The 27,500-nt window shown below is 44.8% G+C and overlaps 4 protein-coding genes across 5 annotated transcripts in view; 2 read left to right on the top strand and 2 right to left on the bottom strand.

The window, feature by feature from the left end:
• LOC123509523 overlaps positions 1-5,851 on the top strand; it is a 27,077-nt gene extending 21,226 nt beyond the window's left edge. For both annotated transcript variants that reach the window (XM_045263872.1, XM_045263873.1), the window contains exons 5-6: positions 1,254-1,407; positions 3,407-5,851. In XM_045263872.1, coding sequence (XP_045119807.1) covers positions 1,254-1,407; positions 3,407-3,458 — 206 coding nt within the window. In that variant the 3' untranslated portion in view covers positions 3,459-5,851. The remainder of the gene's footprint in view (positions 1-1,253; positions 1,408-3,406) is intronic.
• Positions 5,852-7,001: 1,150 nt separating this feature from the next.
• LOC123509468 (pancreatic triacylglycerol lipase-like) lies at positions 7,002-22,070 on the top strand. The gene is made up of 10 exons (XM_045263756.1): positions 7,002-7,097; positions 7,630-7,828; positions 12,852-12,930; positions 15,802-15,947; positions 16,280-16,528; positions 17,057-17,181; positions 17,408-17,516; positions 17,811-17,985; positions 18,208-18,308; positions 18,430-22,070. The coding sequence occupies exons 1-10, from the start codon at positions 7,002-7,004 to the stop codon at positions 18,621-18,623; spliced, it is 1,473 nt and encodes a 490-aa protein (XP_045119691.1). The 3' UTR covers positions 18,624-22,070.
• Positions 22,071-22,212: 142 nt separating this feature from the next.
• LOC123509522 (vegetative cell wall protein gp1-like) lies at positions 22,213-25,271 on the bottom strand. The gene has a single exon (XM_045263871.1). It carries the CDS (start codon positions 25,144-25,146, stop codon positions 23,863-23,865), a length of 1,284 nt encoding a protein of 427 aa, XP_045119806.1. The 5' UTR covers positions 25,147-25,271; the 3' UTR covers positions 22,213-23,862.
• LOC123509521 (vegetative cell wall protein gp1-like) overlaps positions 25,148-27,500 on the bottom strand; it is a 2,868-nt gene continuing 515 nt past the window's right edge. Inside the window, exons 1-2 of the mRNA XM_045263869.1 lie at positions 27,187-27,500; positions 25,148-26,597 (exon numbers count right to left, since the gene is read on the bottom strand). The exon at positions 27,187-27,500 is cut by the window's right edge and continues 515 nt beyond it. Of these exons, the coding sequence (XP_045119804.1) occupies positions 25,148-26,590 (1,443 nt within the window). The 5' untranslated portion in view covers positions 26,591-26,597; positions 27,187-27,500. The remainder of the gene's footprint in view (positions 26,598-27,186) is intronic.

The following is a 27,500-nucleotide window of genomic DNA, read 5'->3' as shown; positions in this document are numbered from 1 at the left end:
TTGAAGGGTTAAGCTTCCATTTTTCTTGGTTTAGTATAGTAAGAGTAAGTCAGTCAGCATATATTTATTTTTTTTTTTTTCTTATCTTTTGTTGTCATTCTTTTCTTTTCGTATTTCATGTACAAGTTAGCTGTTTCCTTATTCATTTCTTACCCTTCTCTTTTTCTATGTATGCCATGAATAAGTCAGCCATATTTACTTTCAGCTATCAATCAGTTTTATTCACTTAAGTATCGCTATGAACAAACCAAACTGCATTTACTTATATTTTCCTCCTACCGATTCTCTCAATTAACATTTACACTCGTCTTTATGTTACTTCAAAGATCACTGAGACGAGGTAGAAAGATCATAATGTTATCACTGCCACCGTTATGTTTAGTTAAACCAGATTAGGCAGCGCTAGGACAAGTAAAGAGAGCGCAAGGTGTCATAAAGTCATCAGTGCCTGTTTGTATAAGTTAGCGCTGCGATTACATCATAGAAAATGGTTAAGTAAGGCAAACACTTGGAGAATAGAGTGTGTGGACGACAATGCAGGCCCCTTAAACGGTCCTGATGGGGTTAATTGTGAGGGTTCTAGCGTGTGTATGTGTGTGTGTGTTGTGTGGTGAGAGAGAGAGAGAGAGAATTATAAAGCAGTCATAATATACAACGATAGATAGACGCAACAATCCTCCTTACCCAAATCAACTAACTCATTGTTGCGAGTATTTTAGACATTCAAAACAACTTCGCCTGATAAAGAAAGCAAACCAGGAATATTGAGGAAACACGTGGTGATTCTCTTTACAGCCATGAATGAGAGACAAGGACAGCTGATTGAGATTCCTTGATACGTCGACACAAACTGGGTTAAACTGAGTCACGTTAGGATAGGATCAGGTCAGACTAGCATTAGGTAGACTCACGTTAAATAGACTGCCAAGAGTAGAGTTGACTTCTTGTGGCTTTCCTTAAATTGTCTTATGTTTCTTAAATTAGATGTTGCTGAATATGCACCATTGATATGAACACAACTATGAAAACTCACATCCTTTTCTACGTGGGCAAATGAAAAACAGCTCATGAAAAGCCTCATAGCGTGTCCTTCCATCAAACGAAAGTACTAAGGCTTTATATGCACCATTAATATAAAAACACAATGAAAACTCGCCTTCCTTTCTACGTGGTCATTTAAAAACAGCTCGTGAAAGACCCCATAGCGTCACAAAACAGAGGGACTTGCTGACTGGTTTCTTGCGTGTTTACAGAGGAGTCCCAGCCCGGCCTGCCTGTGCGCTATGAGGACCCCGCGTTCGCCGAGGGCCGCGAGGAGATGGTTCACCTGCCGGGGGGCTGCACGCTGTCTGGGAAACAATACGCCGAGCTGCAGACCTTCATGGAGTCACCCAGCATAGATAAGTGGTGGGAGAGAGAGAGAGAGAGAGAGAGAGAGAGAGAGAGAGAGAGGTGATGGTGATGGTGATAAAGTTTATGGTGCCTTTTTATTATTCTTTTATTATCTCTTTCTTCTTCCTCCTCCTCCTCCTCCTCCTCCTCCTCCTCCTCCTCCTCCTCTCCTCCTCCTCCTCCTCCTCCTCCTCCTCCTCCTCTTCCCCCTCCTTCCCTTCCTCTTCCTCTTCGTCCTCTTCTTCCTCCTTTTCCACTGTCTTTAGTTCTCTATCTCCTCGTTTCTTCCTCTGAACGTACCTCAACTATCACCACTAATATCATTTTTCACCATTATTGTTGTTATTGTTATTTCTCCATATCACCACCACCACCACCACCACCACCACCACCCAGACGCCGCAGCAACAGCAGTGAAAATAGCAACATTGGGAATCGTGAAAGGAAGAATACCTCTCTTGATTGTAGCCTACGTTATTGGCGGCTCGCTTACACACACACACACACACACACACACACACACACACACAGAGAGAGAGAGAGAGAGAGAGAGAGAGAGAGAGAGAGAGAGAGAGAGAGAGAGAGAGAGAGAGAGAGAGAGAGAGAGAGAGAGAGAGACGCAAGAACAGACACACACACAGATAGTAACATCAAAACAAGCAGAAACAGATCGAGAAAAAGAACACTTAACACACACACACACACACACACACACACACACACACACACACACACACACACACACACACACACACACACACACACACAGCATCCCCCACACGCCTCTATTTTCACTGTAAGCTGCATCTACATTACACCCAGCCATGAGCAGTTACAGTTCTCCCTTTGTAGCCGTGTCACAGCCAGGCCCTTCAGAGCGGAGTGGCGTAGGGGCGTGTGGAGGAAAGCTGGCTGAGTGACGCAAGAGAAGGACTGGTGACGTAACTATTTAGAGTGACACAGCTTGACTTATCAGGGTATTAGAGTGTTTTGAGACTGTCCGTGTGTGTGTGTGTGTGTGTGTGTGTGTGTGTGTGTGTGTGTGTGTGTGTGTGTGTGTGTGAAGTGGATTATCATTCGTTTTGTGACACGTACTTGATCTCTCTCTCTCTCTCTCTCTCTCTCTCTCTCTCTCTCTCTCTCTCTCTCTCTCTCTCTCTCTCTCTCTCTCTCTCTCTCTCTCTCTCTCTCCAGTGCGCGCTGCTCAAGGTTGAATGTAATGAGAGCTTAATTACTCCTTTGTGTTCTCGCTGTGTCGTCACTTGCGCTGGTGGGGAAGCAAGCAGGAGCCGTAGTTACGTAGATACAGACTCTCTTGATTCTTCACCTGTGTCATGGCAAGCAGTCTGTGGGTCTTGGACTAGGTGAAGCATAGATAATTTGTCGCTGATGTTATTATTGGTATTGGTATTATTTTGGTTGTTGTTATTATTTTGTTATTACAATTTATGACCTGATTAGTAATCCAGTGGGGCAATTAACACGGGTTATTGAAAAATCCATCTATAAGCAATACTAGAGAGAGAGAGAGAGAGAGAGTGTGTGTGTGTGTGTGTGTGTGTGTGTGTGTGTGTGTGTGTGTGTGTGTGTGTGTGTGTGTGTGCGCGCGCTCGCGTTTGTAGGTTCAAGATATTAATCTAGGGGATCCAAACAACACATTTCACTTTTCGCTTCACATTATGGTTACCTGTTTGTAGAAGCGAAGGTGTAGTGTATGTAGCTCCTCAAGGCAAACAAATGAGGTGTTGTATAGTAAACTCTTCATTAAACTCATCTCAATCCTCGTGTTTGCAAAATGCCCTAGTCTTTAGAAATATTGTGTGTGAGAAAAGACTTAATGACCTTAGACGGTTCACTCCTTGTCGTGTCTATTTGAACTAGTCGAGAATTAATTTTGTTGTCAGTTATGAGCTCACGACCCGCAATTGTACTGTAATCCTGCACTAAGCCGTTTCATTCAGCTTCAGGAGAAACCAAGAGAAACTTAACCAGTCTTTGTCCTCACTCTTTGCAGCATGTGTGAAAAGGGCGAGGTAGTCTGCTCCGTGAAGATGTTCAAGTTATAGCGTGCCAAGCCAGACCACGCTCGTTTCCTGGCGGATGTTTTGTCTCCGCTACACTGGACAATATTCTGAGACACTTCAAGCTGCACCTCCACAACATTCAAGAGTCTAATTGAAGTCTAGTTTTTAAGGGTGTTTTTTTTTTTTTTTTTTTTTTTTTTTTTCGGTCTCATTGACAGATTAACAAGATTTCTACATTAGAAATAGGAGAAACTCTTGAAAATCCGGCTAATCACCTCTATGACCTTTGAAAATAGTTATGGTGACAGAATGAAGCGTTTCTGAATATGGACCAAAATTGTCTGACCGCCACTGCCCCAGCATACAGGCCTGCCACATCCCGAGTCACGCAAGACATGAACCACCGCTCAGCCTCCCTCAAGGTCCTGCTGCATCGCTTCCGTCACATAGAACAGCGATTCTTTCCTTTTTATCTCGTCAGTGCAACAATAGTATCTGTATGTAGAATGCAGAGGGGGTGATTTACCATCTTGAAGGTGCCATTGGTAGTAGTAGTAGTAGTAATAGTAGTATGATTATATTGTATAGCTGCAGAATTTTCTAGGCAATATTTAAGAATCATCCTCCAGCCATTACAAGCAAGTGTGTGTTATGATCGACCATTGAAAGACGGATGGTTTACTCTTTTACTTGTTCTTGCAGTACACATATTTTAATTACCACCAGTGTAGTATATCAGTTTATTAATTTGTTATAACTTCTTTACGTTGGCTGAGCTTGGGCCATATATTTTTTTTTTCTTTTTATGCAAGAGGGGAAGCCAGCCAAGGGAAACAAAAAATATAAAAAAGGCCCACTTGATTGCCAGTTCCCTTAAAGATTAATAGAGTTAGCCAAAAGTCTGGGACAAATGTCGGTGCTGGGGCTTCCACCTCTCCTCTCCTCTCTTGTACTAAATCCAACGAGAGGAGCAACTTGGGGATAGCAAGAGGTAGAGCAGACAGAGATAAATAGATAATATTATAGAAGAAAATAAAGGACAATTATTTCTGACAATCCAAGGATACAAGAGAAGAAGAAAATAGTGTATGAAATGTGGAAGAAGAGAGAAAAGTCATTGGAAGAACTTGATGGACAGAGCAGAATAAGAAGATAAGAAACAACATGAGGGAAGTTCAGATTAAAGGCCAAGCTTCCTAACCTACACTTAACCTGACCTGACCTAATAAGATTTGACCGGGTAGCCTGGAACCGACGGGGCTGCCGATGTAGTGAGGGTTTGTGGAGGCCTTTGTGCTGCAGTTAAGCCATAGAGGCTGATGGTGATAATAATGAAACTTGTGTGTATTGTTAGTCGTAATCTTTTTGCTCACTAGATGGCTCACACATCATTCCTGGTGTTTGCGTTGCCCGGTAAAACCTTCAGACTGTGTTCGTATTTTGTCCATTATTCTTAAACGCTTTGCTCTCTCATCATCACTACTTTCCAAAGGCTTTCGTTGAGAATATTCAGGTTCTTAAAGGTATTTTTATGGTTCCGGTAATGGACTGGTAAGATTTCTAGATTATAAGGAAAAATTGTCTTGAAAATCCGGTTAGTCGTCTTTGTGGTCTTGGAAAACTGTCGTGGTGAGAGATCAAGGCGTTTCTGAATACGTATAGCAACTTTCGACTAAGGTGCTCTGTGTGTGTGTGTGTGTGTGTGTGTGTGTGTGTGTGTGTGTGTGTGTGTGTGTGTGTGTGTGTTGGAGTTCGTTACTGTGATGAACTAAAAGAAACTGCATCCTCAAACACTAGGGAGCTTCCATGAGGCTGTAGAAGAGGTTAGAAGGTTTCCATGGTGTTTTCACGATTCTTGTGATAGCTTTATAAGAACTCTCCATCACCATTGAAAAAGAAAGTACACGATAACCTTAACAGTCATCTTTATGCCCTTAAAACTCCAAAGTGTTTGAGAATACGTCGTTACGAGCCTATTGATCAAGGCTCACCACACACATTGTCCTAGTGTTGGCTTGTGTTCGTACTGCGGCCATTGTCATTTTATTTCATATATATAGGTTGTTCTAAGTTATCTGAGTACCTGCCATATACTCATGTCGCTTGCCAGGGAATAGCTTTACTGATGGTGGTGGAGCGCTTTGTGATTTCTAAATGTTGAGAAATACGTAGTGTGTGAAAGAAAAATGCCGGAAATGACACAGACAGAGATAAGAAGACAACTAGACTGATTCCAGTGCCATTCTTCGCCATTGTGTTTTCTGAGCCACACTACACAGTTATTTCGTGTTCGTGAATTTCACATACGTACTCCAATGCATGGAAGACTGTAAAGAGTTTGTATAGTTGTTAAGGCATGCAATAAGTGCAGTATTATGCTATTAGAGAGATTAATATATGTATATACAGAAATAAAATCTATTATAAAGTTTGAATGATAATATATGACTACCGGAGAGATGTTGCGGCAGATTATGAGGAGCAAAGACTGCATGTTTTGTGTGGAAATTTGTGAGTACAGTGTACTACACAGCTGGAGACTGCGCTGATCTGGAGGTGTCAGCCAGGGGGGCAGTAATGGGAGGTGTCGCTGTCACACATACTAGCTTTGTATGTATGTTGTATCGATGCTCGAAATTAATAGGATTCAAGTCACTGCAATATTGCCTGGCGGAACTGACGGTGAGGGCTGACGGCTCGCCAGCCTGGAGACCCCATGTCGCGTGCAGTGCAGGCTGCAGGGCACCTGTTGCCTCTGGAAGTAGCACGCATACTGGCCAAGGCAACAGTGTTTGGGTGAGATCCTGTCGTGATCACCACACCAAGACCTCTACTCCCCTATGGCTAATTGAATTCGGTGTGTGTCTGTGTGGGTGGATGGGTGTGTAAGATTACCTACAAAAGACATTCTAGATCTGCCGCGTAACCTTCCAAGAAGTCATGACTTCCCCGTTTGGTGATCTTCACAACTTTAACTTGTTGTTGTAGTTATCATTGTCATTATTATTATTATCATTATTATTGTTATTAGTAGTAGTATTATTACGTCATTACTATTATCGTTATTATTATTAAAAAATATATATTATTTGTAAGAACTCAATTGATCAATACTTTTTTTCGGTCATTGTGTAGCATCAAGCACACTTGGGTACGAACTTGACGCACTGAGGTAGTGTCTTATCTAACACTGAAAAAAATAATACAATAACCCAGTTAGTTACATGAAATCCTTGGAACGTGTTTCCTAAAAGGATATGACGTTCATTTCAACCTGTGCCTGATGGACAGTGCAAGCCATCATGGTTGGGGTGGAGGCGACAGGAAGTAGTGGCCCGCCAAACGAGCGGGCGGCTGCCTCAGAGGATGGAGCTTGGGTCGATCCTGCTCAGGTAGGTGCCACTCCTCGCCTTCCATTAGAACTACCGCCTTTCATATCTCGCCATTTCATTGATTTTTTTCTCTGACGGTACACACATTATTTCATTTATCTCAACAATAAGAGATTGAATTTAAAGCAGGGCTATGGACATGAAAGTATTACCTCTCTATTGCAGCTACAACAGCACAAAGTGAAAGCTGAGAATGAGGATTGACACGGGCGGGATCACTCGTCCACACAACACAGGCAAGTGGCAACCAGTTTCTCTCGTGAGCGTGGTGGGAGTGGATGTCAGACCCGTGAGTGTTGTGGAAATTCTCGTTTGCACTATGATTTCATTCACATAACGTGCAAAAATAAGTGCTAGGAAATCAGCATCCTTGCATTACTATGTGTGGTGAATGAATGTTGGCATAAAGATCAGTGTTGAACGTGACTCGCAGTCCATTTTAGCATTCACAGGTTACCAGGATACGGGAGTGTACAAAGAGACAGGTAAAAGGTGAAAGAATGGAGAAAACGTAGAGAATAGGGAGACTAGAGGAGACGAGAGGATAGCATAGAGAGGTTGGCACTTCAAACAGGCAGCGGCGTGGCGAGGCTAGCCGTAAGTGGCCCGCGAGCCTGCCAGTGCCAGGGCTGTGGTATAGATAGCCAAGTGTCAAGAAAAGAGGAAGAGGATCACTTCAGTAACACTATGTAGGCAGCGTTAGATCCATTGTCAAAACTTATAGAGGAAGACTGTTGAGACGAAAGGTGAGGCAATGCTATATCAATGTTGGAGGATCATTGTGTGCATTTGAAATCATTGTGCATTGTTGAACGTGGCAGAGAAACGAATTTTACGTGCCCTCTAGCAAGCACATGAGCAGCGTGGGTGGCGGGGAAGAGTGTACCATCACAGAGCAACAACTTCTCCCTCCACCACCACCTGCACCCAAGACCAAGATGGGGTGCTCGTGGCTCTTCTCCCTGCGGACCGTGGCTGCGGGGCTCTCTCTCATCCTGGCTGTCCTCTTCTTCCACCCAAGTGAGTCACCCTTCCTTGCTCCACTTCCTGGGCTTAGAGATGAATCAGGCTGATGAATATTGATCGTCCTCACACCAATAACTTTCATAACCTTGAAGTCATAATACGTAGGAATGCCACACAAACCTCCCTGGCTCGCCTTAACCACACTAACGAAGCTACTTTCATTATACATATCAAATAAGTCTATATCAAATGTGTTGTTGATAATACAGCGACTCATATCAAGCTGTTGTTTTTTGTCATGTAATTTATTTCACATTATTTTTGTTATATTTATTATTTTCACGGACAATATTTACACCCTGACAATCCCCCATGATATGTTAAGCTTCATGTGTTTATTTATTCAATTATCTATTTATTTATTTGTCCATTCATTCATTTTGTGGATGAAGGAATGAGGGAATGTTCGTGGAATGAAAGTTACACATGATAGTTGTAGTGTATAATAATGTTCATTGTGATAAACTGGTGTCATTGTTGTTGTTGTTGTTGTGGTGGTGGTGGTGGTGGTGGTATGTGTGTGTGTGTGTGTGTGTGTGTGTGTGTGTGTAACGAGATCCCTATCTTGCAGCACTGTCTGTCTGAGTTGCTTCACGTAGGTAGAGCGTAGCAAGTGTAGCTGCAACAAAGCAATCAATCTCATTTATTATTTTTGTACCTGTAGAACTCTCTCTCTCTCTCTCTCTCTCTCTCTCTCTCTCTCTCTCTCTCTCTCTCTCTCTCTCTCTCTCTCTCTCTCTCTCTCTCTCATTATTGTGGAGGAATTTGAGCAAAAACAAAGACCTTCATGTGTTGTAATTTTTAATGTGACGGACTCATGGCCGACTCTCTCTCTCTCTCTCTCTCTCTCTCTCTCTCTCTCTCTCTCTCTCTCTCTCTCTCTCTCTCTCTCTCTCTCTCTCTCTCTCTCTCATATTTCACAGCAATACTCCATAACACCAATACAACTAAAAAGAGCAAGCAATATTCACCTTTCTCTATTTCCTCTCCTTCTTCCGCCTCCTCTTTTCACGCTCCGAACTTTCCACAGGCTTGCGTCACCACCATCACCACCACCAGTGCATGACTCACCCCAGACTCACCAACCACCAAGTCTGAATCTCACTTTTTATTCTTCCTCAGCAACGTAGTAACCGCAAAACTTCCCGGCGATGCATATTTCCTGTTTGATGCACTGAAAACTAGTGGTATTTCTCGTTGTTATGTTACGATTGTTTGCTAAGATTGTGTTCATTTGTACCGGCTGTGTGTATGTGGGTGTGGGTGGAGGTGGGTGTAGTGACGTCCTCGAGAGTGAGCTAGGGTGAGTTTGCATGGGAATGTTACGGGTGTGGCGTGGCGTGGCGTGAGGGGCGCTGGTGCAGGAAAACAATAGAACAAAGTTACTGCATTTAGTTTTGTTTGTCGCAATTCACTCCAGCCTATACTGATTGCTTTCCCGTTGTTTTGAGGGGTATTTGGTGACTTGGTAAAACTGGTGGTAAGAGTGAATGAGTCTGCCAGCTGGTGTTAGCGTGTGTGAGGAGAGTGAGCAGGTGTTATGGGAGCAGATGTGGTTTGGTTCCGTGAAGAGTACAAGAGAATGATTAGGCTATGTTTGGTTCATGTGACTTTCATATATTTTTTTCTTTCTTTTTATTCAACATGTATGCTAGTGAGTGTTTCAGAGTGTGCTTTAATAGTTGGAAGATATTAGAGTGAATTAAATGTAGTACAATATTATCTTTAACACACACACACACACACACACACACACTCCAGTTACTCTTTATTCATACTCTTCCCCCTGTTGTCCTTCCTCTCTGGCCTTGAATACGTACTAACTCTCCTACCCAAGAGAGTCACTGTGCCATCCTGTCCTGTGAACCTGCTTGACTGGGTGAGGTCTGCCTGTCTGCCGCCTCTCTCCTGACTCCTCTCCTCCTTTCGATGACTCATGGGAACACAACAGCGGCGACTGGATCAAGAACACGCGGCACCACCAGTCTCTCTCTCTCTCTCTCTCTGCTTGATTAATGGATATATTCATTAGCTTCCTTTATTATTTATGTATTTATTTATTCATGTTTGTTTATTCATTTATTATTATGTATATAGTGGACGTCATTTTATTTTGTTTATTTATTTAATTTATTTATATGTTTTTTGCTGGATATTTTATGAACTCATGTGTAATGCGCGGTTTTCAATTGTTACCTTGTCTTCTTTTACTTTTTTTCTTTTCTTCTTCTTCTTCTTCTTCTTCTTCTTCTTCTTCTTCTTCTTCTTCTTCTTCTTCTTCTTCTTCTTCTTCTTCTTCTTCTTCTTCTTCTTCTTCTTCTTCTTCTTCTTCTTCTTCTTCTTCTTCTTCTTCTTCTTCTTCTTCTTCTTCGTCATCGTCGTCGTCGTCGTCGTCGTCGTCGTCGTCATCGTCGTCGTATTCTTCTTTTTCCTCTTCTTCTTCTTCTTCTTCTTCTTTTTATTATTATTTTTTTTTTTCTTCTTCTTCTTCTTCTTCTTCTTCTTCTTCTTCTTCTTCTTCTTCTTCTTGTTCTTCTGGGTAAATGGTGAACACGCATGCGAGTAACTTTCCTTTATTTTCTTCTTGTTTTACCCTTTTTCCCCCTTTCGCTTTACCCTGCCAAGGAAGTGAATGTGCATATAAATTCTCGTCGTTGTCTTCCTTTTCCACTCCTGACGAAATTTGTAACTTTTCTTCCTCTCTTCTCTGTCTGACTATCTCTTCACCTCCCGTTTTCTTCTTTTTATTTTCTTTTTTCACCTCTGGAGCAGGTCACTATACCTTCCCAGAATCCCCTCCTGGTAGGCAGCTGCAGGTTTTGAGACGCCTAACATATTGATCTGATCCTTACTTCGATAACTTTCTCCCTCCTCCTCTTCCGCCTCCTCCTCTTCATCCTCATCCTCATCCTCCTCATCCTCGTTTTCTCTCTGTTTAAGCTATTCTCTAAAACTCCATTGACCTCCTTTCCGTGACATCCTATGCTCCTGTATTTCTCTTTTAGCCCCATCCTGTGTCTGTCTGTAAGCGAGGGCATGTCTGGTGATGGCTGGGAAGAGTTTGGCTGTGTTTCTGTGTTTTTCCCTCAGAAGTTATTGTATCTTCGTCAGAGTTCTTACCGTTTTATTGATTTTTTTTTTTAACCTGCTTTCATGTTCTCGTCCATTTTCTCTTCCTTCTGCTTTTAATTCATTTAGTTTTCCTTCCAGCCGTGATTTTCTTCCTGCCTTCCTTCCACATTTTTTTTTCTCTCCTTCCTCCTTTACAGTTTTACCGCCAGCCTTTCTCGTTGCTTCGTTTTCTCCTTCCTTCCAGCGGTTCTTTCTTTGATTCATTTCCTTCCTTTCTTGGCTCCAGACCTGCTTTCTTTTCTTTCCATTTTACTGTCTGACTTTCTTCATTGTTTCATTCCTTTATTTGAATTTATTCCCTCCTTCCTTCAACTATGTTTTACTCACATTCTATTCATTAACCCATTTTTTCATTCATTCCTTCATTCCTTCCATCCTTGTTTTCTACCTTCCGTCCTTCATTCATTCATTCATTCCTCTCTCAACATCTTTTATATATACAAACCAGCATGGAAACTTACTGTGCCTTATATTTCCATTTATAATCAGAAGTTAACTGTTTAATGAATCACTATCACATCTGTATATCACAGAGACCTTCGTTCAAATAAACGATTAACCATTAAACGTCTGGGGCCGCCGTGGTACAGTGGAACCATGCGTGCTTTGAGGTCCGAGGGGTCTCCAAGCGCACGAGCTCGAATCCTGTCCACGGTCCGAGTATAGGTTGGGCTTCCTCACTCGGGATAACGGTTTTCTTAGCGGGTGAGCTTTTAGATAGGAGATACCCCAAAAAAAGTATCCCCCTTTAGCCCATAAATTCCCGTGAAAAGCCCACATGGTAAAAAAAATAAATTAATAAATAAATGAAATAAAATAAAGGAAAGGTTGTAAAAGACACGTGCACAACAGGAACAGGAGAATCATGCAGCTGACTCCCTTCCATCTGGCCATGCAAGAAAGTTAGGCAGCAACTAAACACAAACTTAGGAATTCTGGAGGTTAAAGCGAGTCCAGTCACACCGAAACCCTCCATTAGCTTTCCATTAGCCTCACATTAGCCTCACTCTCTAGGAACACGCTTCTCAGACACCAAGCCGGACCAGAGCCAAGTTTCATTTTCCTCTCTCTCTCTCTCTCTCTCTCTCTCTCTCTCTCTCTCTCTCTCTCTCTCTCTCTCTCTCTCGCCCGAATTCAGAAACGCTTTCCCCTCTCACTACAACAATTTTCCACAGAGACAATTAGCGAGTTTTCAAGACAGTTTTTCCCATTACTAAACAAAAAATCTTGCCAATCTATCAGCAGAACCATAAATATACTCTTAAAAACCACGAGTATCTTCAACTGGAGCCTTTGGAGAGCAGAGATGGTAAGAGCAAACCGTTTTTGAATACGGGCTCTCTCTCTCTCTCTCTCTCTCTCTCTCTCTCTCTCTCTCTCTCCAGGAAGAAGTGGCGAAAGCTTTGTGCCTCGATTTGGCTCTTGTCTCGGAATATTTACTATACTTTCGTGGTGTTTTGGTCCGGTACCGCTCACTGATAAGATGGAATTGGAACTTTATTATGTTCTTGTCCTTCTTCTTCTTCGTCTTTTGTTTATATTTAAATGGACACTCTGGTAATTTTATTTGTTGTTCTTATGATGATGTTTTGATGTTTCTTTTTTTCGGTTTTATAACGGATATGATTGTTCTCTCTCTCTCTCTCTCTCTCTCTCTCTCTCTCTCTCTCTCTCTCTCTCTCTCTCTCTCTCTCTCTCTCTCTCTCTCTCTCTTCTGTGTTGCCATTATCGTTATTATTACCCATTTCTTTTCATTAGTGGAAGTAGTAGTAGTAGTAGTAATAGTAGTAGTCATAGTAGTAGTAGTAAAGTAAATACATTCTAGTCACCATCATCTCGTCACCATTATTCATCTTATTCATTTAGCGTGTGTTCTCTCCCTCAGGTCTGCACAGTTTCCTGGTGGGCAGCACTGATCCCAACAATCCCTTTCTTTACGTGCGGAACTTTCACGTCTGGACCAGGTGAGCAGAACACCAACCTGCCTGTGCAGTCACGTTCTGAAGTTTAGGAAAGGAAGGAAGGAGCGTGTAGTGTCAGACGCCCAGGAAGGAGGGCATAGATGAAAGAACTAAATGAACTGATGAACATAATGAGAGAGAGAGAGAGAGAGAGAGAGAGAGAGAGAGAGACGGTGGCAGTTTCGATCGTCACAGGAACTGCTTCAAGGTTGCAATGATTATTAACTCGTAAACCTTTCCCGCCGAGGACTGGGCTGGTGAGGGGAGGGGAGGGGAGGTAGAGCGGCGGGCGAGGCGTCGGGAGAAGGGGCACGGGAAGCACTTTACAGGAAGGCTTATTGGATTTGCTGGACGTAAAGTGCCGCTGGAATTTCATCACTATCAATAAAGTGGACATAAACAAGATTGATTGCGCTAAACAAGGCTAAGAGAGAGAGAGAGAGAGAGAGAGAGAGAGACTTTATTTACATCTTGTCATATGTTTTTATAACTTATGAAACATGGAAGGTTATTAGGAATGAGGGAGCGGATGAAGAAGAGCTGGAGAGGTTTTTTAGAGGATGTGATAATGAATGAAGACGAGAAACAGTAGTGAGGGAATAAATGGAAGGTAAACAAACAGGCAAACATAAATAACCAGAAAGGAAGGTAAACAAATAGGCAGATAGTAAGTTGATAAGGCAGACAGACAGGAGGCTATATTACTTGTCAGTGCAGGCAAGCAAATAAATAGGCAAGGTGCACTCAGGCATCGATTCACTTGACATGTGTAGCCGTTCCCGAAACACTTTGAAGCTGTTCCTCTGTTCCGATACTCTGCTTCGCCTTGAGTAGTGCAGTGCCATACTGAACGATCGAGGCACGTCTCACACACACACACACACAAACACACACACAGCTATTGCTACTACAGTTACTACTACCACCACCATCACTACCACTGCTGAATGCTGCCACATGCCTCACCATCATCAGTGTTACACGCAACACTGCTGGTGAGGGAAAGAAGCCCAACTGGTGTGAGGGAAAAAGTGTCACGAATTACAAAGCAACAGCTGCCGCGCAATTGCTCCTTAGATAGTAATGATCCACGTTAACCACGCACACACCAACGATCGTCACTTCAACCCCGGAACTTCCCCGCCTTGCACCACGCAGGGCTTACCAGGCCAGCCATAATGAGTAACTCTTCCCACGGGGCCTGTCTTCCCAACACTACCAACTGTATACGAGTAGAGGAACGCTAAATACCTTGCTTAACTTAACCTTCTCGCACTAATGCAACAAGAATGGCCCATATTCAGAAATGCTTTTTTCTCTCCCTATTACTATTTTCCGCAGTGATGATTAGCCGGGTTTTCAAGAGAGTTTCTACAGTAAATAATATAGAAATTGTCATCCTATCTCTAGAACGGTAAAAACACCCTAAAAGAAAAACTCGTGTAGATTTAGATAAAGCTCAGAAGTGTTTGAGAATACGAGCCCTTGGAACGGTAAAGACTGCAGTTTCGAGTTGGCATTTCGCTTCCTAACAGCTCCCACTCTATAGGTACTCGAGCATTACTAGTTACGTTTTTCATAATACTTTTTTCCTTGCTAAAATTCTGCCTTTTCTTCCGCTACTTTTTTTTTCCTGATACTTTCCTTCCAAGCACCATAAAGAGAACGCCTCAGAGACATTAGCGTTTCCAAGAGCACTCATAAAAAAACTGCTACACGACCTCGAAGACTCTGGTTCTGGTTCGTCGAGTAATCTTATTGTAATGGAGATCGATGAGAATGTTTGCAGGCGTACCTACGTTACTTCTTTTAGCGCCCAGTGTTGACTTGTTCCGTTCTTTGTGGTATCGGTTACCCGCGTTAGGTGGCGTTACTTATGCAGGAGTGTGCCGTCTTTCAGTACACGTCCCAAGTATGGCTGTTATTGCTCCTTATCATGCTCCTCTTGCTATGTTTTGTAGGACGCTTGCCACGCCACCCACAGACAGGCAAGCAGGCAGGCAAGCTAGTACAGCGCAGTAGTAGTAGTAGTAGTAGTAGTAGTTGTTGTTGTTGTTGTTGTAGTAGTAGTAGTTGTAGGTATAGGAAGACAGGCAAATAGGCGTTTTCAAAAAAATCCTACCAAAATACGATGAATATTTGAAAAGTCTAATCAATATTGTTTTCGTATGATACATTTTATATCAGAAGAAATCGTTAGAAGAAATATGAGACTACATTTTCTTTACTGGAAGAACCATTACGAGTGTTTACGTCTTTTGCACCAATAAAAAATGTAGATATCAAAAGTAAAGTAAATGTTGAAAATATCAAACCAATATTGCCTTCTTACGATGCAGCATTATTAAAAAAAGTCGTTGGAAAAATATCATTGTATCTTTTTCTTTACTCGTTAGAAAACATATCACGATTGTTTATATTGTCTATGCCACCACCACCACCACCACCACCACCACCACCACCACCACCAACATCCTCAGATAACACTCCGTTCATATCCCAATTCACACACGTGAAAAAAATAAATAGATAGAATAAAGATAGATAAATATGTAAATAAATAAACCAATCTTAACCTCTTCAGTACCATAACGCGTTTTTATATATTCACTCTGGTTACTATTTGATGATTTTATACACCTTTAGAAACTCATGTGGGGGATTAAAATAGTGAAGACTCTGGCCATTATTCCTCAGATTTTCATAGACCCTTCCTAATGCAAATAAAATCGTCATATCGGATAAAAAAAATCAGGTAAAAATGCATCTCACTACTGAAAGGGTTGATAAGAGAAAAAGGATAGTTGACAATCAGCTTAACTCATTCCCTGTCTTCCCTTACCTTCCCCTCACCTTTTTATTTATCCCTCGCAGGCGTCACCCCCATAAAGCGCAAGACCTCTCCATGGGGTCCCGTTCCGCATTGGCCGCTGCGCATTTCCAGAGCAAGCAGACCTACATCATCATCCACGGCTTCCTGGGCTCCAGTACAGACGGCTGGATTCTGTCACTTAAGGATGGTAGGTTGGCTGGCTCTGGTTCCTGTTCCCTGGTGCTCGTTCCGGTTAGAGAAGTAATAGTTATGTATGTTGGTCTTTATGATTTGTCTTTCTTTCTCTTTCTCTTTTTTTCTTCTCTCTCTCTCTCTCTCTCTCTCTCTCTCTCTCTCTCTCTCTCTCTCTCTCTCTCTCTCTCTCTCTCTCTCTCTCTCTCTCTCTCTCTCTCTCTCCTTATTTCGGTATTCGAGGATGATTTTGTATCTTTAGTGGCCTTTAGAGATTATCCTGATAAGAGAGTAGAGTGTTAAGTAGGACGAGCCCAAGTGTTTTAAGAGTTCTTTTCGTCTCCCCAGCGTTGATTAATCGGGAGGACTGCAATGTGATCAGCGTGAACTGGTCTGCGGGCTCCACCACCGCAGAGTACTTCATAATCCAACCCAGGGTGCGGACAGTGGGCGCTGAGGTGGGCCAGTTCCTTTCATTCCTGGAGGACAACGCAGGACTTTACACTTATCAAGTCCATGTCATTGGCCACTCTTTGGGTGCCCACGCAGCAGGCTTCGTGGGCAAGACACTCAATGGCACGCTGCCCAGGATAACAGGTAAGCAGAAAAAGCATGCAGTGGAGCAGGCAGATGGCAGGGGAAACAGAAAGGTGAAGTGAGCTTCTTAGCAAAATGAGAACAAAGGTGAATCCATTTGTGTCATCGTTATGCAGTGTTTATGATGAGACACTGCAGCAGGGGAGAGTGTTCGTGTGGCCTGCCGTGCTGGGGCTGCTGTCTCACACGGGGGATCGCGCTGAGGGGGACGAATAATCAGGTGAAGCACGGACCGAGATATCTGGCTCTAGAAAGTAATACTGCCTCGCTTCTGTCGCTTCGTGATCTCATGTATCTCGTGTAGGATTAAACCATAACGGACAATGTGTGTGTTTGTGTGTGTGTGTGTGTGTGTATGTGTAACTGTGTGTGTGTGTGTGTGTGTGTGTGTGTGTGTGTGTGTGTGTGTGTGTGTGTGTGAAGTATTCCACTATACGCAATACAAGGGTGAACATTACCAAACTGGCATCAGCGTTGCCACCACCCACGGACAGCACACCTCCTGAAGTACTCCTATCTTCTGCTCAGGTCTGGACCCCGCCGGCCTGAGGTTCCACCAGGCTGACAGCGCCGACCGCCTTCACCACTCTGACGCGGTGTTTGTCGACGTTATCCACACTCATGGCTGCTACACCTTCCTCAAGATGTGGGAGGTGAGTGCTTGAATGATACTGAAATATGTAGATTATTTCCCCAAGAACGTAAGAAAGTAAGGAAAGCTGCGAGAAGTCATCAGGCATTCACGTGACAGTCCTTGTGTGAATAGCAACATGACGGTGGCGATGGTGTCTTGCGAGAACATTGTTACAATATTATATTTTAGAACTTTAATAGGACATGATTAGGAATTCTTTCATGTTTCTCATGGCATCATTCCAGGACTGTTTTGGCATTGATGAGAACCTTGGAGACGCAGACTTCTGGCCCAACGGAGGGGAACGCCAGCCGGCCTGTGAGGACGGCGGAGATGGAGCCACGTCCGTCAAAGGTACCCTGCAAATGTCCTTTCTTTCTGTTGAATTTCTAGTACTAGATGCCAAACCTTCTATGTACTCTCAGTGCATTACACGCAAGCTCTTCTTCACCACTGCAGTCTTCAGCCTTTTTACAGGATTTCTCATGGAGGGATTCTCATTTAGGGAGATTGGTGGGGAGTTAGTGTGATGGACAGGACTTTGTGGAGTATCTCATAGAGCCACAGTAATGATCTCTGAGAGACAAAATGGTAATGATGAATCATGTTCAGTCTTGACTCTGTCTCAGTGCGTTGTTATGCATACAGATGGCAGCAGCTGTGACCACGGTATGGCTTACGTTCTTTACATTGAGAGCATCAAGTACATGCCGTCGTCCACACACTTCCTGGCCCGCCAATGCCCATCCTGGAAACACTACAACAACAAGTCATGTCCCTGCGGCCACCCAGTGCAGTACATGGGCTTCAATGCTGATCCAAGGTAAGTCGGAGTTGGTATATGGGGTGATGTGATCGTTTGCCACGTGCCGCATCAACTACTTCAGTGATCTTTACCCCTCTACGTGTGGTCAATGCTTCTTCTTGCATCCACACATTCACAAAGTAGTGAATTATAAGGAATATTGTACTGTTTTATTGCGTAGCGTGATTTGTTATGTGATGAGTTAGTAAAGCCTTCAGAGAAGCATTCCTTGTGCTGCAGGGCGCACGGTGTCTTCTACCTGAACACCAGCAGGACGGCTCCCTATGGCTTGCTGGATTCGGACTGTTCTGCAGGTGCCTTCTCTCTTGTGCAGATCATTGGTAAGTGCTCAAACATATTGATGGAAACGATAAACCATGACACATCTTAAAGTGGATATATAGGTATGTATTCATGTTAGTAATGAAGAAGAAACAAACTTAAGTGAATGGTGTATTTCAGGTCTGATGATACTGTCCATCCTGCTGGTGTTGCTGCTGCTGCTGGTAGGACTGGTGCTCATCCAGCAATACTTTGGGCTGCCAATCCTGGTTCGGGTGCGAGCAAGGCTCTACATGGAGGACCTGGTCTGGCATGGTCTGGGAAAAAGTCCATCTACTCATATTCTCAATTCTGACAAAGCCGTGGACACTTGAACTGCATCATCAGCATCAGTTACATCAGTAGCAGCTTGGGCCTGTGATATAGTGAAGAATAAGTCCAATCACAGTTTCTTTGTAATGCCTGTGTCAAGCCGCCATGACAGCTTAGCAAAGAATACAGTGCTACATCATGTTTGCTGGAACGTCTGTCCTGCTGTGTCTGGTGTGTTGCCTTGCCTCCTGTCAGTGTCACTGGTGGATTCGTCCTTTGCTTGGAGGAGAAGATAAACATATCATGATGTTCTTAATTGCTATAGTTTTTTGCAGAACAGACTTGTGTTTAACCACCTTGTGGAGTGATGCTCCTATGTACGTACCTTAATTTGTCTTTGAAATGGCTTTAAAGGAAGCTAGTCTAGTCACACTTTATTAATATTAACAGAAGTATAGTTAGATGAATTGTGTAGTTCATGTAGCAATTTTCTTCGTTTTTTACAAATACTTCCAGCACAGGGAAGGTCTCATCCAACCACTACAAAGAAAGCAACAACACGTTTCTTATTCATTGCAAAGTAAAACTAAAAATTCCATGGAGGCGTTCCATCCCTTTTGCTCTCATCTGTTTCAGTTACCTTTCAGACCACAAGGAATATTGATAATGAGACGTGATTCATGAATCCTCATGTCTCATTAACAAGCCATATCATTCACACTACATTTGCTATCTCTCTCTCTCTCTCTCTCTCTCTCTCTCTCTCTCTCTCTCTCTCTCTCTCTCTCTCTCTCTCTCTCTCTCTCTTTATACAAGCCACCACAACAAGGCAAACACTGGTGTACCATCTGAGTGTGTATTAACAGTCCATATTATCAGTTGCTCTATTTCCATTTCACTGAGTTTTTGAGTCAAGTTGCTACTTGTTCATTGTTCCCCATCACTTCATTGTTCATTGTAATGTTACAACTGAGTTTTTTGGTTCATTAGTGATATGCATGCAAGCTTCAAGATTTCCTATTATTAATCTGTATGCATATGAAGTATAGTTTTATGCGTGCTCTCTTTTCTTATTATGTCACAGGTTACATATATTTTGCCCTTATGGTATTACTAATTTGAATTTAATTGTCCATAAGCTTATAGAAACAGTAAACATTATATCCCTTTACGTTATAACAAATTATAGTTAGAACAATCATATTTTCTTACGTTCTTCTCACTCTGATTGTGTTAGAAATTAAGTTTACACGACAGCTGGCCAAAGGCTCTTTAGATGAACAAGAGTCACACAAACGGTTGTGAATTTATAGTGAAAACTGGGCTGTAACGTTTTTACAGCATGCAAGGATGTACACTAAACTTATCAATAACTCACAAGTATTAACGGGACAGATTTGATAGAATGTTAACACAAATAACAATAACACAAAGGAAAATCATGATGAAGGAATATAATTTGTAACATGAATTCACTGAAGTATGTAATGAGTGAAGAAGCATGGTACACACATACATACTTCCATTCACACACAGAGTAGGTCATGATGGCTGAGCTGATACAGGTTACCCTTGCAGTGCTCACCAATCTTCTTACCTGCCACATCACCCTCACCTTAGCACAACACTTCCTGGAAAGAAAAAGTATTATTATTATTATTATTATTATTATTATTATTATTATTATTATTATTATTATTATTATTATTATTATTATTATTATTATTATGGAATGGTTTAAAAACAGACTAGGAATTTTCTATTTTGAGATGGTGATGATGCATTGCTGCACTTTAATTCTAGTGCCATTTTATGATAATTCTCTTCTTTGCTTATAGTTGATGTGAAACAAATCATGTATTTAGATAACCGTGCAGAATGCAGATCCCTGTGTGATGTGGGACAGTTGCCTTACAAGAGTGAGTGGTGGTGAGTAGTGGTGCCACTGTAATAACAGTATTTATTTGTAGACCAAGCCTCTTGATCATCAGTAGTTACACACACACACACACACACACACACACACACACACACACACACACACACACACACACACACACTTTTCTCATGTATGGTATACTTAACAGTACATGGTGTAGATATATTTCCTTTTTACTGATTGTATTGTATTACGTAGCAGCAATGCAAAGTACGTACACGTAGATCCTGATGTAGAGGTACCAGACGTCCCAGTGTCCAGTGTCCATGGCACAATCACCAGCATGATGGTCTAGGAATGGCCAACTCTATACTAGTTACCATTTTCTTATGTCTTATAGCAAATCCTGAAGTTCTTAGTTGACATTTATGTGATTGGTATGCATTTACTAGTCTTACTAAAAAGATAAGTATTTAGATAGAAAAAGAAAAATAGTAGTGATGCACATTTTGTTCATTGAGATGTATGAACACAGAGTTGAAGTTTAGACATTCATTAATGAATAACACTGTTACAGTATTACACCTGGAGGTTATAATACTACGTAAATCATGATACTATAGTAAGTATCATCATATTCACTTCATTGAATTAGGAATTAGCAATGCACAAAAAATAACTGACATGAACTTACTGTAAACTGCTTGAAAGTCTGGAAAAAAATAAAATGAAATTAATTCCAATAAGATATACATTGAGAATATTTTATAACAGTATTTACATGAGTTGGAACTTCACATGATTATTTCCTCTACGCATGAGATTGTAATATGAATAGAGCCCTGAGACAGCTGCCCTGCACAGCTAGAGGCGTTCTACACTTGAACTGTAGTCACAAATATTTATCAAGTCATTCATGCTATATATATATACATGAGGTACTTACTGATCTAGACCAACAACCCCTCACCATAATAAATCTTTAACTGCGCTTCTTAAAAACAGTACTACATAAATGACGTGAATGTTATAGTTTAAGAAAACTCAATTTAACTTTCCATTCTGCTTACACCAAAGATTTGAAACTTCAGCCAAAACTGTTCTCTAGTTTTTCACGCATCAAATTATAATAGGTACTAATAATGACATGGAAAATTTACAGTTTTTAAATTAAAGCCACAGCTGTGACGAGGTAATGGAATGGTGAAGATATTGGTCCGTGTTTGTGTGGTTAGTCCCAGCTTGATTATTATGTCATTATTTGTCTCGTGAGTTTGATGTTTAGGAAGTGAACACTACTACTTCATTAATAACAAGCTGCTGAACTGTAGATCATGCTGCCCTGTGGTCTGTACTGTGTGATATGTAGCCACACTTCTGTCACGCAACCAGTTGAGCAACCTTCTACACTCGCTTCCACCTTATTACATTGTGTTTTACCTCAATGCCAAATCTGGTCTGACAGTCAAATGAATAAATATAACTTGACTGGCTATTACCTATCAGATGCCTCAAGGTTGAAGGGAAAATGGTGAATACAGTGGGAATGAGTGTAGAATGTTTTTCGACTATCAGTCTTGACTGTACCTACATGGCAAAAAAATAGATTATTATACAAGATTATATACTATCTATTTGTATCACTTTATCCCCCCACTCTCTCTCTCTCTCTCTCTCTCTCTCTCTCTCTCTCTCTCTCTCTCTCTCTCTCTCTCTCTCTGAAAAATTGAAGGAGGGATACAGGTAAAGGAAGGAAAATGGGAAACATGGTAAATAGTAAATACTTTATTCATGTTTATAATATAACAAGGTATGTAGCCTAAACATAATCATGACATAACAAGGAATGAGAGAGCTGCTTCAAGTATTCGTACAGCAGGGAGCTTTGAGTCAAGGAACCGTGATGAATTATCTTGAATCGGGGTAAATATGAAAGTTTTGTTCATCATTATTAATCAAATACACAAATATAATAGTTTTGAAAGTGTTTCATTATTGCTTTGTCATGAATCTGGTAACACTTCATATATAACAAAATAATGAATACTATACTGCGCACATTATCTAGATTCTAGAGAATAAAACAAAGTACAGAGTAAACTAGTGAGATTTACAGCAATACCGATAGCAGAGTTAATTAACCAATAAAAAAAGATCCATGAAAACTCGACGAATTTATCTAACCCCTGAAAAACAGTCCTGATGAGATAAATAGATAAATAAGATCTTTTAAAACAGTTCCCTGCTCCTTGCTACTAAGAATAGAGCTGTCATTGACAAGCACTGCACGGGTATACAGTGAAAGGGAATACACCAGTGGGCGCTGTCCTAACAAACTTGATGCAGCAAGTACGGAGATGAGAGTTGGTGTGATGTGGTGATGTGATGTGAACATGCAGGCTTTGGTGTGCTGTTGTGGTCTATGCAGAAAGGGTAATAAACATCAGTAAGTGGGTTTGTGAATCTTGAAATGTAGTGTGATGTTTGTATGGGTAGCCTGATCAGTTTTTGGAGCTATTTGAACGCTATTTACGATGCTACTGCGAATAGTATTGGAGTTATGATGTTATGATGAATGTTGATAGCCGAGTGTTTTGGCGCGCTGCAGTAAATAGTATTGGTAGCCTAATTACGTTACAATGAATGGTATTGATATCATAGGTTTGCTGCTTCAACAACTGGTGTAGCTTAATCATGATGCTACAATGAATGGTAGCGACAACCTGGTCTACAATGAACGTTAGTGACAACATGATTATTGTTCTGACAGTGTAGTTTTGCTGCGATGGACGGGCTGAGCTGACGAACAAACCACTTCCGTCTTCTGTCTGTCTCCTAGACTACTTACGCATTCATTTGCTCATTAACTATGAAATTATTTCTTAGTAGAACCTGATATTATTCTTAGTTTGTAGTTTGGCTGATTAATCTAAGGATATAAAGCGTGTGTGGCTATACTTTAAAATGCCCATAACTTGTGTGTGTGTGTGTGTGTGTGTGTGTGTGTGTGTGTGTGTGTGTGTGTTTACAGCATCTTGGACGCACACAGGTAGTCTTGGTAGCAGGAGCCGTCGCTGGTCATGAACATACACTTGCCTTTGCAGTCTTTGAGGGGTGTCTTGATGGCAAGCCTGCTACCGTGCATCCTTGCCTTTGAGCGCTTGTCGTCGTCATCGTCGTCGTCATCATCATTCATTTTGGCAGCAGGGTGTTGCACCATTGCCAGCGAGGACAGCATCATTACCTGGTCCTTCAGTGGCTTCACGGAAGGCAGGGAGGCTGAGGACAACACCTTTTCACCGGAAGATTTGCTCAGTGGGGCGGCGGGGGCCATCACTGCAGGGAAAGCGGGAACTGGGGGAGCTGCAACGACAAGGAGTGTTGATGGTGCAGGAACTGCTGGCGGGGCAGGGGCAGTCATTCTATGGATAGGAGCAGGGGCAGGTGGGGCAGAGCAGGGGCTGCTGGTGGGGCAGGGGCTGGAGCGGCAGGGGCAGGGGCAGCCATTCTAAAAGCAGGGGCTGCTGGTGGGGCAGGAGCTGGAGCGGCAGGGACAGGGGCAGCCATTCTAGGACCAGGGGCTGCTGGTGGGGCAGGGGCTGGGGCTGCAGGGGCAGGGGCAGCCATTCTAGGACCAGGGGCTGCTGGTGGGGCAGGGGCAGGAGCAGCAGGGGCAGGGGCTGCTGGTGGGGCAGGGGCTGGAGCGGCAGGGGCAGGGGCAGCCATTCTAGGACCAGGGGCTGCTGGTGGGGCAGGGGCAGGAGCAGCAGGGGCAGGGGCTGCTGGTGGGCAGGGGCTGGAGCGGCAGGGGCAGGGGCAGCCATTCTAGGACCAGGGGCTGCTGGTGGGGCAGGGGCAGGAGCAGCAGGGGCAGGGGCTGCTGGTGGGGCAGGGGCTGGAGCGGCAGGGGCAGGGGCAGCCATTCTAGGACCAGGGGCTGCTGGTGGGGCAGGGGCAGGAGCAGCAGGGGCAGGGGCTGGAGCGGCAGGGGCAGGGGCAGCCATTCTAGGACCAGGGGCTGCTGGTGGGGCAGGGGCAAGAGCAGCAGGGGCAGGGGCAGCTGGGGTAGGGACAACAGGGGCAGGAACAGTCATTCTAGGTGCAGGGGCTGCCAGAAGAGCAGGAGCTGGCGGAGCAGGGACAGCCATTTTAGGGGTAGGGGGTGCTGGTGCGGCAGGGGCAGGAGCGGCCATTGTAGGGGCAGGGCCAGCCAGTGCCAGGGGACGACCAGAAGCAGCAGGAGCAGATGGCACGAGCCTCTCATTGGAATCAGTGGAGGCGAGGGAGGGAGAGGCGGCCTGTTTGCGGAGAGCAGCATGAGGGGGCACCAACACTGTGGATGGTGTGGGTATGGTGTCATCGTCGTCGTCGTCGTCATCATCTCGTGGTGAGTCTTGGCGGGACACAAGGGGCGCGGCAGCCTTGGATGTATGGACTGGACCAGCAGCACGAGCGGGCTGTGGCCCCGAGGACATGGAGGCAGCGGGGGAGAACACCTCACCTGAAGAGGCAGCTGCAGCAGTGGCCGCTGCTGGAGCAGGGCCACCCATTGTTAGGGCAGGGGCAGCTGGAGCAGAAGCAACTGGGGTAGGGGCAACCATGATAGCGGCAGGGGCTGGTGCGGCAGGGACAACAGGAGTAGGAGCCACTAGTGGAGCAGGACCAGCAGGGACAGGGGCAGGGACAGCTGGGGCAGGGGCAGCCATTTTAGGGATAGGGGCTGGTGCAGCAGGAGCTGCAGGAGCAGGGGCAGGTGGGACAGGGGCTGCAGGGGCAGGAACTAAAGGGGCAGGGGCAGGGGCAGCTAGAGGCAGGGGCAGCTGGAGCAGGGGCCGCTGGTAGAGCAGGGGCTGCAGGAGCAGGGGCAGTCATTGTAGGGAGAGGGGCTGGTGCAGCAGGGGCAGTCATTGTAGGGGCAGGGGCTGGTGCGGCAGGGGCTGCAGGGGCAGGGCCAGCTGGGGCAGGAGCCGCTGGTGGGGCAGGGGCAGCCATTGTAGGGGCAGGGACTGGTGCAGCAGGGGCAGTCATTGTAGGGGCAGGGGCTGGTGCGGCAGGGGCTGCAGGGGCAGGGCCAGCTGGGGCAGGAGCCGCTGGTGGGGCAGGGGCTGCAGGGGCAGCCATTGTAGGGGCAGGGACTGGTGCAGCAGGGGCAGTCATTGTAGGGGCAGGGGCTGGTGCGGCAGGGCCAGCTGGGGCAGGAGCCGCTGGTGGGGCAGGAGCAGCCATTCTAGGAGCATGGGTTGGTGCGGCAGGGGCTGCAGGGGCAGGGCCAGCTGGGGCAGGGGCTGCAGGGGCAGGGCTAGCTGGGGCAGGGGCTGCAGGGGCAGCCATTGTAGGGGCAGGGGCTGGTGCGGCAGGGGCTGCAGGGGCAGGGCCAGCTGGGGCAGGAGCCGCTGGTGGGGCAGGAGCAGCCATTCTAGGAGCAGGGACTGGTGCGGCAGGGGCTGCAGGGGCAGGGCCAGCTGGGGCAGGGGCTGCAGGGGCAGCCATTGTAGGGGCAGAGGCTGGTGCGGCAGGGGCTGCAGGGGCAGGGTCAGCTGGGGCATGGGCTGCAGGGGCAGCCATTGTATGGGCAGGGCCAGCTGGGGCAGGGGCTGCAGGGGCTGCAGGGGCAGTCATTGTAGGGGCAAGGGCTGGTGCGGCAGGGGCTACAGGGGCAGGGGCAGCTGGGGCGGGAGCAGCCATTCTAGGAGCAGGGGCTGGTGCGGCAGGGGTTGCAAGGGCAGGGCCAGCTGGAGCAAGGACCGCTGGTGGGGCAGGGGCAGCTGGAGCAGGAGCAGCCATTGTAGGGGCAGGGGCTGGTGCAGCAGGGGCTGCAGGGGCAGGGGCAACCATTGTAGGGGCAGGAGCTAGAGGGGCAGGGATTGGTGCGGCAAGGGCGGTCGGGACAGGGGCGGCCACCGTGGGTGGTGCTTGAGGGAGCATGGTTTGCTGGGCTGGTGGAAGGGGCATGCCTGGGCTTGGTAGGGGAAGACCTCCTAGGGCTGCCTGCTGGGCGGCATGCTGCTGCCCCAGGTCTTGCAGGCTGTGATCGGCATCGGAAGGCGTGTCACAATCACTGTCCCTGCGAACCCTGCTGGGGGCCGCCTCGCCTACCCACGCCACCGCCACCACCACCGTCGCCACCATCCACAACACTGGCTGTCTCATGACTCACCTGCGAAGAGAGAGAGAGAGAGAGAGAGAGAGAGAGAGAGAGAGAGAGTGATAATTTATGGTTGCATGCTTTATATAGAAATGACTATTGAAGGACATGAAATATTAGCTTGGGATATTTTTGAATAGATAATTTTGATTGATAAATCTTTTCTTTCTTTTATGCTTTATTTAGATTATGATAAAAGATGTGTGTGTGTGAGTGTGTGTGTGTGTGTGTGTGTGTGTGTGTGTGTGTGCGTGTGTGTGTGTGTGTGTGTGTGTGTGTGTGTGTGTGTGTGTGTGTGTGTGTGTGTGTGTGTGTGTGTGTGTGTGTGTGTGTGTGTGTGTGTGTGTGTGTGTGTGTGTGTGTGTGTGTGTGTGTGTGTGTGTGTGTGTGTGTGTGTGTGTGTGTGTGTGTGTGTGTGTGTGTGTGTGTGTGTGTGTGTGTGTGTGTGTGTGTGTGTGTGTGTGTGTGTGTGTGTGTGTGTGTGTGTGTGTGTGTGCTCGCGCAATACAATAATGTTTCCTCTGCAGTAATGCATCTATCATAAAAGCCTGTCAAGGAGCAGCCTCAGCCTGGGCAGTCCATGAAAGGGCCGTGTACTCACCAAGTAAATTGTTAAAGTTGTCTAAGATGAAGGTTTTGTTTGATGTGCATGCAGCAGCTGACGCGTCTGAGTGGAGGTGACGGCAGTGAGTCCCTGCAGCCGGCCGTGTGTTCAGGAGGGACCAGAGCACTGGACTGACCAACACATCGCACCGCCGAGCTCTCATCGCCTCCTCTCAGGCTCTCAAGGATACTCCCAGCAGCAGCGCCAGACCCTGCAGGACGGCAAGTTTTTCGTTTTCTTTTCTTCTGAGGGCAAGCTAGGGAAGAGTCCGTCTTATCCAATATTTACTGAATTAATACAAGTGTGAACAT

This window comes from Portunus trituberculatus, chromosome 27 (genome assembly GCF_017591435.1).
Source record: "Portunus trituberculatus isolate SZX2019 chromosome 27, ASM1759143v1, whole genome shotgun sequence".
In the NCBI taxonomy this organism is placed as follows: Eukaryota; Metazoa; Arthropoda; class Malacostraca; order Decapoda; family Portunidae; genus Portunus; species Portunus trituberculatus.
The sequence above is the reverse complement of the archived record's forward strand: the minus strand, read 5'-3'. Positions and strand labels throughout refer to the sequence as shown.

What these genes read in the sequence shown, in the direction of transcription:
- LOC123509468 (XM_045263756.1), top strand. Translation starts at nt 7,002, where the DNA reads ATGAGGATTGACACGGGCGGGATCACTCGTCCACACAACACAGGCAAG. An exon ending in TGTCCTCTTCTTCCACCCAA is followed by an intron (nt 7,829 to 12,851) that starts GTGAGTCACCCT and finishes TCTCTCCCTCAG; the next exon opens with GTCTGCACAGTTTCCTGGTG. An exon ending in GATTCTGTCACTTAAGGATG is followed by an intron (nt 15,948 to 16,279) that starts GTAGGTTGGCTG and finishes TCGTCTCCCCAG; the next exon opens with CGTTGATTAATCGGGAGGAC.
- LOC123509522 (XM_045263871.1), bottom strand. Translation starts at nt 25,146, where the DNA reads ATGGCTGCCCCTGCCCCAGCTGTCCCTGCCCCTGTCCCTGCTGGTCCT.